General features: G+C 37.3%; 1 protein-coding gene across 1 annotated transcript in view; it reads right to left on the bottom strand.

The window, feature by feature from the left end:
* USH2A (usherin) overlaps positions 1 to 14,524 on the bottom strand; it is a 747,185-nt gene that overhangs the window by 647,850 nt on the left and 84,811 nt on the right. Inside the window, exons 4-8 of the mRNA XM_058533703.1 lie at positions 10,987 to 11,050; positions 8,493 to 8,787; positions 7,101 to 7,285; positions 6,406 to 6,627; positions 5,177 to 5,270 (exon numbers count right to left, since the gene is read on the bottom strand). Of these exons, the coding sequence (XP_058389686.1) occupies positions 5,177 to 5,270; positions 6,406 to 6,627; positions 7,101 to 7,285; positions 8,493 to 8,787; positions 10,987 to 11,050 (860 nt within the window). The remainder of the gene's footprint in view (positions 1 to 5,176; positions 5,271 to 6,405; positions 6,628 to 7,100; positions 7,286 to 8,492; positions 8,788 to 10,986; positions 11,051 to 14,524) is intronic.

Here is a 14,524-nt window from a genome sequence, read left to right as displayed (position 1 = left end):
ACTAGCCCAGGGTCTGTCCCACCCACTAGAGCACTGATTTAATCTAGCTCAGCCAGGGATTGGCCCCACCCAACAACAAGCCCTGAGGCAACTTGTGGGCCTGCATTGATTGGTGACTGGATTCTCTGTAGCCTGGAGAGTGGGTCCACCTCTGTGGCACAGGGTGTGCACGAGAAGCAGGTGGAGTGTGTGGGGCATCTGTGGAGTATGTGGCACCTCCGCCATGGGGCAACTGGGTCCGCTTCATGGGGTCGGGGCACATGCATGGGCCAAGACTGTGTTGATGGTGTGTGTGGCCCTGTGGATGGTGGGATTTGTCAGCTGCAACAGACTTGTGCTTCTCAAACAGCCACATAGGGGATTGGCCCCACCTTCCAAAGCTTGAAACAATTGGGTACTCCAGTGCCTGGGGCCAGCCCCACCCAGCTGCAATCCTCAGAGAGCTGACAAGAGCCTTATGCGCCAGAGGCCTAAAACAATTCTAAGCCCCTGAGCCTAACAACCAGCCACACTGGGGGCCTACTCACTTAACAGAAAAACTGCAACAGGAATGTGCTATTAGACCTTGTAGCCAACTGTGCTTGGGCTCCCCACACCTGATAGAGACTGAAGGCTCCACAACAACCCCACACAGCTGAGCATTACAACCAGCTGGCCAAGGGGACAGTTCAGCCTCCCTGGGCACCTACAGGGAGAGCAAACCTGCCACAACAGAAGGACACATGTAGCCCACACAGGGGTCACTCCTGGAACATTTGGAACTGGTGATGAGAGAGAAGCACACTGCTGGGCCTCATAAGGCATCGCTTACATAAGGTCACCTCTCCAAGATCAGGAGACATAGCTGACCTACCTAATACATAGATACAAGCACAGAGAAAGAGGTAAAACAAAGCAGCAAATGAATACATTCCAAGTAATGGAAGAGGACAAAACACCAGAAAAAGAACTAAATGAAACAGAAATGAGCAGTCTACCTGACAGAGAGTTCAAACAAAGAGTGTTAAGGATGCTCACTGATCTTGGGAGAATGGATGAACTCAGTGAGAACATCAACAAAGAAATGGGAAATATAAAAGACAACCAATCAGAAATGAAGAATACTATATTGGAAATGAAAAATTCACTAAAGGACTCAAAAGCAGAGTAGGTGATACAAAAGAATGGATCAGCGAGCTGGACAAAAGACTAGAGGAAATCACCCAAGCTGAACAGATAAAAGAAAAAAGAATTAAAAAGAGTGAGGACAGTCTAACGGACCTCAGGGACAACATCAAGCACACTAACCTCCATGTTATAGGTGTCTCAGAAGGAGAAGAGAGAGACAAAGGGACAGAGAATCTATTTGAAGAAATAATAGCTGAAAACTTTCCTAACCTAAGGAAAGAAACAGACATCCAGGTACAGGAAGCACAGAGAACACCGAAAAATATAAACACAAAGAAGCCCACACCAAGACACATCATAATTAAAATGTCCAGAATTAAAGATAAAGAGAGAATCCTAAAAGCTGCAAGAGAAAGGCAATAAGTTACATACAAAGGAAATCCCATAAGGCTATCAGATGACATCTCAGCAGAAACCTTACAGCCTAGAAGCGAGTGGCATGATATATTTAAAGTGCTAAAAGGAAAAAACCTACAGCCAAGAATACTCCACCTGGCAAGGTTATCATTCAGAATGGAAGGAGAGAGAAAGAGTTTCCCAGACAAGCAAAAATTAAAGGAGTTTATCGTTAAGAAACCAGTCTCACAAGAAGTGCTAAAGGGATTTATTTAAGGGGGAAAGAGAAGACCACAAATAGGAAAAAATTATCTATTTCCATGATAAGAGGGTAATGGATACAAACAAACAAAAAAGAGGTTAGATATGATATCAAAAAACATAGAACGTGGGAGGAGAGGAGTAAAAGAGTAGAGCTTTTAGAAAGAGGTCAAAGTAAAGAGACCATCAACTTAATATAGACTGCTATATACGTAGGTTATTATATATGAACCTCATGGCAATCACAAATCAAAGTAATTATCAACGTGTGGTAAAGACTAAATGTATAAATAAAAAGGTCAGCAATATAAAGCAATGATCTGGAGAGTAAGTTCAAAGGGACGTCTGAACTAGAACATGAAAGTTTGAGTTTGAGCACATGGAAAGAAAGAAAGGAGGCCATAAAAATCAAAGACTCTGAGTTGAAACTGAGCATCAGGACTACATTCTAAATGCGCTAGAGGGCGTCTGCATTTTAGATAATATTCTTGCCATATAGACACTAGTGTTGTAGTCGAAAACAAATTAGATCAGATTAAGAATCTCATAAGACAGAAATGGAGTTCACCAAAACCTTGACAGATGGTTTTTAAAAAGCAAGATGTACCATGATATCCTAAAACAAACTACACAGAGAAGTGAAGTGACTAGCTGAACACAAGTACAGGGCAAGGTCTAGGAGGCAGGGAAGTTCACAAGTCATTCAGGAGTCTATGAGACAGTGCTACTATTTTAAAAGCTAAAATACACTAACATATAATCTCATATTTCTGTAACAAAAGACACAAATATAACCATTCAGTACTCTTGTCATTGAAGAATTGCTTTTTAGAATGACAACTACATAACGTAGTTCATTGTATAATACAGTCATGCAAGGCTTAACAATGGAGATACATTCTGAGAAATGCATCATTAGGTGATTTCGTCATTGTGCAAACATCATAGAGTGTACTTACACAAAACTAGGTGGTAAACCTACTACCCACTTAGGCTGTATGGTACTAATCTTATGGGACCACCATTCTATATGCAGTCCATCGTTGATCAAAACATTGTTATGCAGCGCATGACTGAAAATATGGTCAAATTATCCTCCAAAACTGCTGTACCAATTGGCAGTTCCATCAATGATTTATAAAAGCTCATATTATTACAAATCCTAAATGTCATCAATCTTTAAACTTTTATTAATTTGATATATTTAAAAAGATATTTTATAATAATATGCACTTTCCCGATTAAAATTGAGATTGGGTAAGTTTTCACGTGTTTATTGAAAATTATCAGTTCTTTCTTTGTAAATTGCTTGTTCATATATTTGCTCCTTTTTACTAGGTGGCTGCATTTTTATTATTTTTAAGTGTTCTTTGTGTATTAGAAATTGTGACATAATAAGATATATATATTTGTTCTCTGGCCCACAGCTCCTAAAACTCTTGTAATTTCCTAGGTGATAAGACTGATAGGGGCATCTTTGTTATAATATTTGGTTTCTGTCCCCAGCTCCTGAAATAACTCCAGAGCAATAAAGGTGAAAGGAGCATCTTTTGTTTTTCATAACAAGCTCCTTTCAACTCCACTTAAGTTTATGTTAATAAGGTGATTTTTGGAAACCCCTTAAGGATAAGGACTAGTTGCCAGGGGAACTAACCATTTGATTAGATGTTTGGAAACTTCAGCCCCACTCCTAGATCTCCAGGGAGGGGAGAGGGGCTGGAGGTTGATTTCAATCACCAATGTCCAATGCTTTAATCAATCATGCCTCTGTAATGAAGCTTCCACAAAAACTCTAGCCAGAGAGGTTCAGAGAGCTTCCAGATTGCTAAACACATTGAGGTGCTGGAAGGGTAGCATGCTCAGAGAGGGCACAGAAGCTTCCTCCACACCTGGCCCTATGTATCCCTTCCATTTGGCTGTTCTTGAGTTGCATCCTTTTATAATAAATGGTAATCTAGTAATTAAACTGCTTTCTTTAGTTCTGTGAGCCATTCTAGCAAATTATTGAACCCAAGGAGGGGGTTATGGGAACCCTCAATTTGTAATTAAGTCAGACAGAGTTGCAGTTAACCTGGGAACCCAGTACTTATAATTGGCATCTGAAGTGGGGGCTGTCTTGTGGGACTGAGCTCTTAACCCATGGTGTTTGTGCAAACTCAGGTTAGTGTCAGAATTCAATTAAATCGTAGGACACAGTTGGTGTCCACAGAGAACTGGAGAATTGCTTGGTGTGGAAAAACCCACACATCTGCTGTCAGAGATGTTTTGAGCAGTAGTAATAGAGAAACAGTGCATTTTTCCTTTTTAATGGGATCTTAACTCTTTATCTGTTAACGTGACGTAAATATTTTCTATCAGCCCATCACCAATCATTAGACTGTGGTTATGTTAGTCCTTACACTGTACAGCATTTTAAATATGCATATGACAGAATATGTCAATAATTTCCCTCATGGCTCCTGATGCGTTTCTTTGTTTCTATGTGTATTTCATGTTTTGCTTATAAAGGCCCTCAGCTTTAGATTTAGAAATATTGTTCTAATCTTTAATAAATTTACAGTTATTTTTACATTTAAACCTTTAAGCCACCTAGATATTTGTACATGCCAGGAGGTAGGGCTCTAACTTCATTTTCTTTCACATTGGCAGCCAATTGCCTCAAATGTCATTTACTGAAGACTCCATACTATTTATTTTTATTATTGGTATGATTGTTACTGCTGCTGTACCCTCTTTCATATCAGCTGTTACTGATGTTGGTGCTGGATATTTCTATCAACAAATCTCTCTTAAACTTTTTTCCATTTATCTCTTATTCCTAAAGATGTAGCTAAATTTCCACCTCTACTGTGAAACCTCCCCTGAACTAAACAAACTAAAGTAACATAACTCCTAAGTCATTTTACTATAGATTTTCAAATTAATTACTTAAAATTACTGATATCAGCAATGAATTAAACTTGATTGATGCCAATATATAAAGATCTCTCTGCATCTAAAGACTCTTTTTTTATATATAAACACCTTTGCATAATACCCCTTAGATGTGGGAATTAAACTCATTTTTTTTTAGTGTCATCTATCCAGACACCTTAAAAGTTGTTTTATAAAATATGATAGTGTTGACAAAATGAAGAAAGAAAAAGAAAGGGAAAATAAAACCTCTGGGTTTAGTCTTAGTTGCTATTTCACTCATAGAGTTTATTTTTAAAAATGAAATTTTCAACTTATTGATGGCTTTTATTTTTCTCTACAAAATTTTTTTCTGAAATAATAGACATTTTAAGTTCATATCAATTCATTTTTATTCGTACCCAGAAGTTAGACCAAAATTAAGTTTAAAGAATTTGTATTCAACTTTCCCCGCCCTCCCTTCTTTCTGAGATTTCCATGCATAAAACAGAGAACTCACATGAAGTCCTTTGGTGAAGCTTTCTGGAGAGCAGAGGCATCGATAGGGCTGGCTTGTCGTGTCGCAGTAATCAGCGTGACCATAGCACTGGCATCTGTGAACATGGCAGTCAGACAACTCCTGAGAAACACCAACTCAACTGCAGATGTATTTAAGAGACTGTGTATATATCCCTTGTATGATTCCATCAAGGGAGACGAGTATGTTAATCAGCACAAAAATCAGTTTCTCTTTAATCATGTGGATATTCATGAAAGATTTTAATTAATCCTGAAGTATTGGAAGGAGTGTCATCAATATCCAAACCACATTGATTGTGAAGGCAATTTTCAAGCCTATTTTGGTTGTGAACACCTATATCAACCACGTGGCAAATTTTCCAAGAGAAGACATTTACTTGAAACTATTCAAAACGGAGTTAAGACTACCAAGTTTAGAATAAACTGCAGAATGAAGTTCACAGATTTCAAATTTTTTCCCAAAACTAGATGGTGAATATATAACAGTATTATTTTTTTATTATGCTATTACTTAACATATAACACTTAGAGATGGGTATTCTTGTCTGTTTTTAAAGGCGTACTTATTTACAGGACGCATCATTCTTCTAGCATAACCCAATTCTAAATATAGTCTATATAAGCACCATTTCCACACTAGAAAGTATGCTGCCTGGTAGTTCTCCAGCTATGCATTTATTTAAATACTGTGAACCATGTTCTCAATTATGGTCAGATATTTATAAATTACTTAAGACACATTAGATTTTCCCTTTAAAGGAAAACAAATATTCCTTATAAAATCGTGAATTGTGATATCAGAGAGACCAAGCCCAGTACTTACAAACTAGCTGGTACTACAGTTGTAACTCCAAATCTAGCTTTTTCTCTTTGATTTCAAGAATGCTTGAAAATTATATTTCGGAACAAACCAAGCAAAATATTTGGTAAATTATTTCTAAGTTGGACTCAGGGTATCATAACTTCTAAACCCAAGAGCTTTGAAAATTGATTCCATAACGATGTGATACAGAAAGGTCTTACGTACAAATCTCCCACATAAATCTTAGAGTAGGAAACCATTTCAACACATGAAGTTGGAATCTGGCTTGCTCTAAAATCTCATTCAATGTATTTTTAAATAAGTATGACAAAAATCTTGTTGAAAACAAGATTCATAGTGAAAAGCACAGTGCACATTGCAGTCGAAACCTTGGTAATGAACCCTACCTCCCGGTAATGGTGATTTCATTGACCGCATAATATCTGTGTCTGAGGCTGACAGGAGTCTCGGTTGTATAGTACTGTCCATGGAAATGAAGTCTTATTTGCGTGGCTTTTATGAACTCTTGAAGAGATGGGGTATTATAGAAATCATTGTATCCAGGACGATGATTTGGTCCAGGTGTTAGGATGCTAAATGTGACATTACCACGGGAATATGGAGTATACCTATTGATGAAAGAAATTTGAAATCGTGAAAAGCTATTCATATTTTTGACAAAACAGAAATCATAACACAATATTAGTAACAGCTTAAATTCTTCATTCTGGAAAAACAAACATTTCATATGCAAACAATATAGGATTATCATAGCAAAATATAGTAAAACATTTCCTTGAGGATATAATAAAAATTCTATTAATATAGATAACTTGCTAAACGATCTGAAAACCAGATTATAAAGCATAAATGAGACTGTAAGCAAGAGACACTTTAAAGTCTTTTATGAGAACTTTAAATATAGTTTAAAACTCAATTTTGAGAGGAGTCTGAGAAGAATCCGCCTCCAGAAAGTTGGTGTAGGGGTAAGTCTCTACCAGCCTAGTGAGTTAGTTTACCTGTAGGTTATTACTAACCCATTAGTCTATTAAAATTAACTCCTTAGTGCCTTCAAAGATAATTGTTTCGAAAATGTTCATACTTGGGAAGCTGAAGACAGTTGACAGAATCAGAATTTTCCAGCTCTCCATTGTTTTTCATTCCAAAAGCACTGCAATTTCTAGCGAAATATTGCCAATCCTCCCAATCTAGGCTGTCCTTCTTCTTTCTTTGAATTCTTATTGCTGTTGGTTGTGGACTAAAGAACCGAATGATAATATAAAACACCTGAAAATGAATAAGTTAATTATTGTCATTGAAGTTTTAAGTTTGACCCATCAGTCTAAATAGAACCATGGAATTGTTAGAGTCAATCAGTCTTAATTGTGATGGCTTACTCCTTCATAAGGATAATTATCAAATGGTTAGTAGATATCCAGAAATTTCACAGTCCTATAGCAACACATTCTTTGCCTTTTTAAAGATTTTATGTATTTATTTTTTCCCCCCAAATCCCCAGTAGATAGTTGTATGTCATAGCTGCACATCCTTCTAGTTGCTGTATGTGGGAAATGGCCTCAGCATGGCCACAGAAGTGGTGCGTTGGTGCGCGCCCGGGATCCGAACCCGGGCCGCCAGCAGCGGAGCACGCGCACTTAATTGCTAAGCCACGGGGCCGGCCCTTAGCAACACATTCTGTACTTGCATATCTGTCTCTCTTCTCAAGGATTTTATAAATTAAAGTGGAAATTAATACTAAGTTTGATATAAAGGCATGAAAAAAGGATACTACTAACATGAGATAATTGTTACATATGTTCTTAAGTTGTTATTTAGAAAAAGCATCTCAGTTTTTATTAATTTGTTTTACTTAATATAAAAAATAATGTTTCAATATTTCATATGATTTTGATACAAATCTCTAAAAAATTAGGCCCTGCATGTCTTCTTTTAGATCTTTTTATTTCGCACATTATAACACACTACTTTAGTGAGGTAATATTCAATTGCATAATTCAGTTTCCACCTTGTAGTAGGTTGAATTGTGTCCCCAAATAGATATGTCCAAGTACTAACTCCCCCACCCTGGTAACTGTGAATGTGACCTTATTTGAAATAGGGTCTTTGCAGACGTAATTAAGTTAAAGATCTCAAGATGAGATCATCCTTGATATAGGGTGGTCCTCATTAGAGCAAGAGGGAGAAGAGTTGACACACACACAGAAACAAGGAAGAAGGAAAATGCAGGCAGAGATTGGTGTTATGCTGCCATGAGCCAAATAACCCATGGAGCCACCAGAACCCAGAAGAGACAAGGAAGAATTCTCCCCTAGAGCCTTTGGAGGGAGCATGGCCCTACCAATATCTTGATTTCGTACTTCTGATCTTCATAACTGTGAGAGAATAAATTTCTGTTCTTTTAAGCCATTAAATTTGTGGCAAGTTGTTACAGCAGCCACAGGAAGCTAATACACATCCCATTGTTTCAAATTACCTGATACTGTCCATTTTCCAAATCTATTGAAATAGTCACTCCTTGATTAAGCTGGGCAATGTTTGTAAACACATGCGAAATCCACGAAGTACCAATATTGTTATCATTGACAAAAGAAAGAGGATGGGCTTCAGGATTAAGTCGTAACACTCTATTATCGGTTGTGTCTTCTGCATCATTAGGAATGCAGTACCGCTGTTCCAAAGGATGAACCCGAGGGTGGCTGCTGGGGCAGCGGCAAGGTGACTGAACATGCAATCTGAGCAGATCTCCAGAAAAAACTTCCAGAATCTCTCTGCGGGAGTCAAGAGGCAGACTGTAAGGACAAATAACTCAACAATGGTAGAACGTCTAAGATTTACCACAAATGAATATCACTATTTTAATGTTTTCTAGTATCTATTTAATTTTAATAATTTTCTAAACAGATCATATAATCAAACTAATTCCTGGCCAAATAAACATACTCATTCTCATAAAAATGAATACCAAAAACAGTAAATTCTTAAGTGTTAACATTTAACAACAAGAAGCATGCACAAGACCTTGTCTGATTATCAAGATATTTATTTAAACATCTTAATATTTTACTATACCTATTTGTGATAAAAAATAAAGGTAACATTCACTTAGGTTGTTAAACTGACTTACCACTGAGAGCCAACAATAATATAGTGAAAATAGTGAGAGTTTTAGATCGGGTCTCCAGTTCATCCATGAAAAAGAAGTAAGGAAACAAGTATTTGATCTGCTGCTGTTTTAGGTGAAGGGACTGAGGCCAAGATCATTTGTCAATGGTTTCCTGTGACTCATCAGTACTGGCACCCTAAAATGCTGCATATACCAGCTGCCAAAAGTCAAAGAAGAATGCCAACTCCAGGCAGATATATTTAATTTTTCCATTAAGGGCAATATATCTATTCTAGATCAGAATTAGTCATTCTATTTATAGGCATTCTTCCACATAATATCTTTTCAGACATTTCAAGTAGGCCAAATATCAGTAACCCAGGTCTAACTACAGATACCAGGCCAGACCCCAGTGGGGCAATGGTGGAGACAGACAGCTCTTCCATTCACTCTATCATATGAAGTCACACCTTCTGCTTTAAATCTCATTGATATTTTTCAATTGATATTAGGTTTTCAATTGATGTCAGTCCAAAAGTGACTATCCAGTGAAATCTTTGCCCCCAAGAAACACTTTATTTCTCCAAAATTACTGCAACACTGCTCTTAGGAATTTTTGAGAAAGGTGATTTAAAAGATAGTGAGGCTGGTGGCAGTAAATCTCCCCAATAATGTGTTCCATGTTACAGCATTGTTTATTCAGGCATCTCTTGATTCTACAGACTAATAAAAAGAATGTTTATGTGGTTAATGGACACACCACTGACCATAGTAGCCCCTCAAGAGCAATGCTTCTCAAATTTACAAGAGCTAGTCTGGTCATTTGGAAATTCACCATACTAGTCTATATCTCCCTCGAAGAAATATGAATAAACATTATTCTTTTTTTTGTTTGGTTTGGTTTGGTTTGGTTTGGTTTTTGCTGAGGAAGATTCACCCTGAGCTAACATACCCTGCCAATCTTCCTCTTTTTGTATATGAGCTGCTACCACAGCATGGCCATTAACAGACAAGTGTTGTAGGTCCATGCCCGTAAACCCAACCTGGGCCGCTGAAGCGGAGCATGCCAAACTTAACCACCAGGCCACTGGGGCTGGCCCTAAAGATTATTCTTTTTGATTTTTGGTAGAAGTAAATAAGATAAACTCATCTGTACAACAATATACTATCATATCATCAAATCATAACTTGGGAAAGAAATTCAGAAGACATCTTAAGCAAAATTTCACTTGAACTTTTCTGAACAGAATGGAAATCTGTATGTCTTTAAGAACGCCTGAGAAAGATTTCCCACCTATTTTAAAATGAAGAAGTACTTCATTAAAGCTAGTCAAATTCTACATAATTATTTGTTCACTGGAAATAGAAAAATAATAACAATACTTCAAATTACTCATTCATCTTGTCTCCAAGTCTAATAGCCCAGTCTCTTCAGACTTTCTCATATATCAAAATAATTAATCATTTTCATTGTTCTACATTCTCTAGTACTTATAAATTCAAAAAGCAATTTTAAAAGGCAGATAGCAGCTTCTTAAGTATCAGAAACTACTTCATATAGAACGTTTAAACAAATGTATCCCAAATTCTATAATGCAACTTGTTCAAAAATCTAGTTTTCTTACAAGAAATCCTGTGTAAAGAATTTGATCTGTTACATATTATGAGGAGTTACCCAATAGAGTAACACTAGTGAATAACAACCATAGACTAAGCCAAAACAAGCACTGTAAACATTAAGTAGGTGATGTTTGCCAAACACTGTAAAGATGAAAAATGCAATAATCTTCATGCTACTCTTATTTAAGTGAATTCAGCATTTATCCTTCCACTTTTTGGGCTTTACAGTACCACATCTGCTTACCTGTTTGTAAGTGCCACTTGGTATAATCGAAAATCTTGCATTCTTCCAACAAATTGCTCTAAACCTGCAAAATACACATATAGACAATAAAATGAGAAGTCTCAGTTTACCAAACAATGGCTGACAAATATTCAAGTGAAATTCCTTTAAAGCTATAAAACTTTTCATGTTTATAACATAGCCCTTTCAAATTCTTACAGATTAATATGTATTTTGTCAATTCCACATGAATAACAATAATAATCAAATTATCTCCACAGATATTGCAGGACTTGTCAGAGTGAATGTTTTGGCCAGCCTATTTACTGACCCAACTTGTAATCTCTCTCCAGAAGTCCCCTCCCCAAGTCAAATTCTCTCTTGTCTATAAACACGTAAATCTATCATCTCATCAGCCCTAAATTTGATTGTCATCTGCTTCCAATTGCATTGCCAAGAGAAAGATTCCCGATCTTCTCATCCTACTTGTTCTATCTCCAAGCTCCAGAGCATCTGTTTGAGTCTTCTTCAAACTTAGATTAATGCCTGGTGTACAAAATCTCCAATAAATGAGGATAAGTTGAAAATGTCTGACCCATGAGTTCTGAGTTATTCACATACATCAATGGCATGCTAGTTCAGTCTCAAAATTCCATCACCTGGTGAGAATTCTTCTAAGGTAAGCCAAGTTCAAAATCACATTGAATGATGATCTTTTAAGGTAGATATCAACCTTAAAGTACACAATACTATTTTATAAATTCAGTGAGCAAATATTTATTTAGGATGTAATAACAGATAAGCCCAAGAGAGAGGGAAAAGACAAAAATAAGAAAACTACCACCTCTAAGTTTTTTGTTATGTTTTTGATAATGAGAAAAACTTTATAAAAATGGCAAAATTCCAGCTAGACTTTGGATCATGGGGACATCAGAGAGGATGCAATCTAATGTATGATGCCAATTAAATGATTAAGTGGATTTTAAAAAAAAACTAAATTTAGAGCAATGACCAGTTCACCAAATGACCATTTCCTCAAATATGTTTGTTTTTTAACTATTCCATTTTCATTTTGTCTTGATAATACAGTTTTTTTTTTATTGAGGTCACATCTGTTTATAACATTATATAAATTTCAGGTGTACATCATTATATTTCATGTATAGACTTCATCACGTTCACCACCAAAAGTCTAGTTGCCATCCATCACTGTACACATGTGCCCCTTTACCTCTTTTGCCCTACCCCTGCCCCCTTGCCCTCTGGTAACCACTGATCTGTTCTCTGTATCTATGTGTTTATTTTTTTGTTGGTTTGTTTATGTTTAACATCACTAATTATTAGGGAAATGCAAATAAAACTACAATGAGATATCATCTCACACCCATCAGAATGGCTATTATTAAAAAGACAAGAGGGGCCACCCTGTGGCCTAGTGGTTAAGTTTGGCACACTCTGTTTTGGCGCCTGGGTTCAGTTCCCAGGCACGGACCTACACCACTTGTCAACTGCCATGCTATGGTGGCAACCCACATACAAAATAGAGGAAGACTGCCACAGATGTTAGCTCAGGGTGAATGTTCCTCAGCAAAAAAAAAAGAAAAACAAGAAATAACAAGTGTTGGAGAGGATGTGGAGAAAAACAAAAACCCTCATACACTGCTGCCAGGGATGTAAACTGGTGCAGCCACTGCGGAAAACAGTATGGAGACATCTCAAAAAATTAAAAATAGGGGGCCGGCCCTGTGGTGTAGCAATCAAGTGCACGTGTGCTCTGCTGCTGGCAGCCCGGGTTCGGATCCCTGGCATGCACCGACACACCGTTTGTCAGGCCATGCTGTGGCGGCGTCCCACATAAAGTGGAGGAAGATCAGCACGGATGTTAGCTCAGAGCTGATCTTCCTCAAAAAAATATTAAAAATAGAAATACCATACGATCCAGCTATTCCACTTCTGGGTATTTATCCAAAGAACATAAGAACAGTAATTCAAAAAGATATATACTCCCCTATGTTCATTGCAGCGTTATTCACAATAGCCAAGACTTGGAAGCAACCTAAGTGCCCATCAACAGATAAATGAATAAAGAAGATGCGATATGTATATACAATGGAATACTACTCAGCCACAAAAAAAGACAAAATCTCACCATTTGCAACAACATGGATGGACCTTGAGGGTACCATACTAAGTGAAATAAGTCAGATGAAGAAAGTCAAATACCGTACGATTTCACTCAGATGTGGAAGATAAAAGAGTTTTAAAGAATGTTTGAACTATCTTTGCTGCAGCTCCTCAGTGATGCCTTGGAAGAAACTGCGGAAGAGTGAGGATATGCCTGATGCATAAAAGAGGCAGAGGAGAACCAGCGCCCCCAATAGTCTGAGATGTTGATCTCAAAAGCGGGTGATGAATGAGCAAAGGAGGGTAAGACTTAGGGGCATAAAAGAGTATGTGTCTGTGTGCAAGTGTGTGTATATATATTTATATTATCGTTGTTTTTTATATTTATATCAAAAGATATTTAAGAAATAAGAATATTTTACATTTGAATATTTCTTCGTTAAGTATAAATATTTTCGATTGATATATTCTAAGAAAAAATATATCTACAGGCCCTCCCTCTTCCCTTTGGTCTCAGTCTTCCACATGCTTCACAACCTGAGGCCCACAGGAAGAAGATGCCCCAGGCAGCCACCAGCTCTGACCTTCCTGTAATGAGAGTTTCTCTACCTTATCTGCCCAGAAACAGACAACTAAAGCAAGTGCGAACTAATTATTACTTAAAGTAGTGTTCTGAAGATAAAACAAAAAAACGCTCTATTAAAAGTTTACAGAAATCTTTAGAAGATTTCCAACACAAATTGATTTAAAATTTATAATTAGTTAAAAGAAATGAGAAAACATGGCCAAGTGTTCATTGGGCAAATTGGTGTCCCAAGCAACTAGGTAAATTGACCTGGATCCAGGATCTAAAGCTAAGCAAAGTAGGGAATGGTATAAGGAAGAACAGACTTTTCTTGGAGACAGGAGGAAAAATGGAAGAACCAGTATGAATACAGTTAAGTCATTGAGTGCTTATGTGCTTTTGACTGGGGAGTAGGGAAGACAAACCGAGGAAAAGCACTCCTCATGGTATGAATTTTCTTTCTGAGGTAAGAGGTAATGTTGTTTTCCTAGAAGGAAGGAAGCTGGATCTGCCTCCTGTTTATTTCTTCAACTTCACTTATCCCCATCCATACCCAGCCCTTTCCCCTCTAGCATCCTTCATACCCCATCTTCCAGCTCTACAGACTGAATTTGTAACACCCCACAACTATGAAGCTCTCTCAGCCCTAAGGTTTTGTGTATGATTTTGCCTCTGCTTCAGATGTTTCTGCCCCACCCCAGCCCTTAATTTCTCAGCTTTGAAATATTTCCTGTGGGAAACTTTCTATGGTCCAACAGGATCCTATAAGCTCCTATAGCACTGTGCACGTCTCAAGCTGTACTGCAAACATCTATTGAATTCTCTATCTTGCCTGTTAAGCTAAAAGCATATTAAATAAACTTCCCTGGC

Source organism: Diceros bicornis, chromosome 38 (genome assembly GCF_020826845.1).
Source record: "Diceros bicornis minor isolate mBicDic1 chromosome 38, mDicBic1.mat.cur, whole genome shotgun sequence".
NCBI classification, from domain to species: Eukaryota; Metazoa; Chordata; class Mammalia; order Perissodactyla; family Rhinocerotidae; genus Diceros; species Diceros bicornis.
This window is presented reverse-complemented; position numbering and strand designations above follow the sequence as displayed.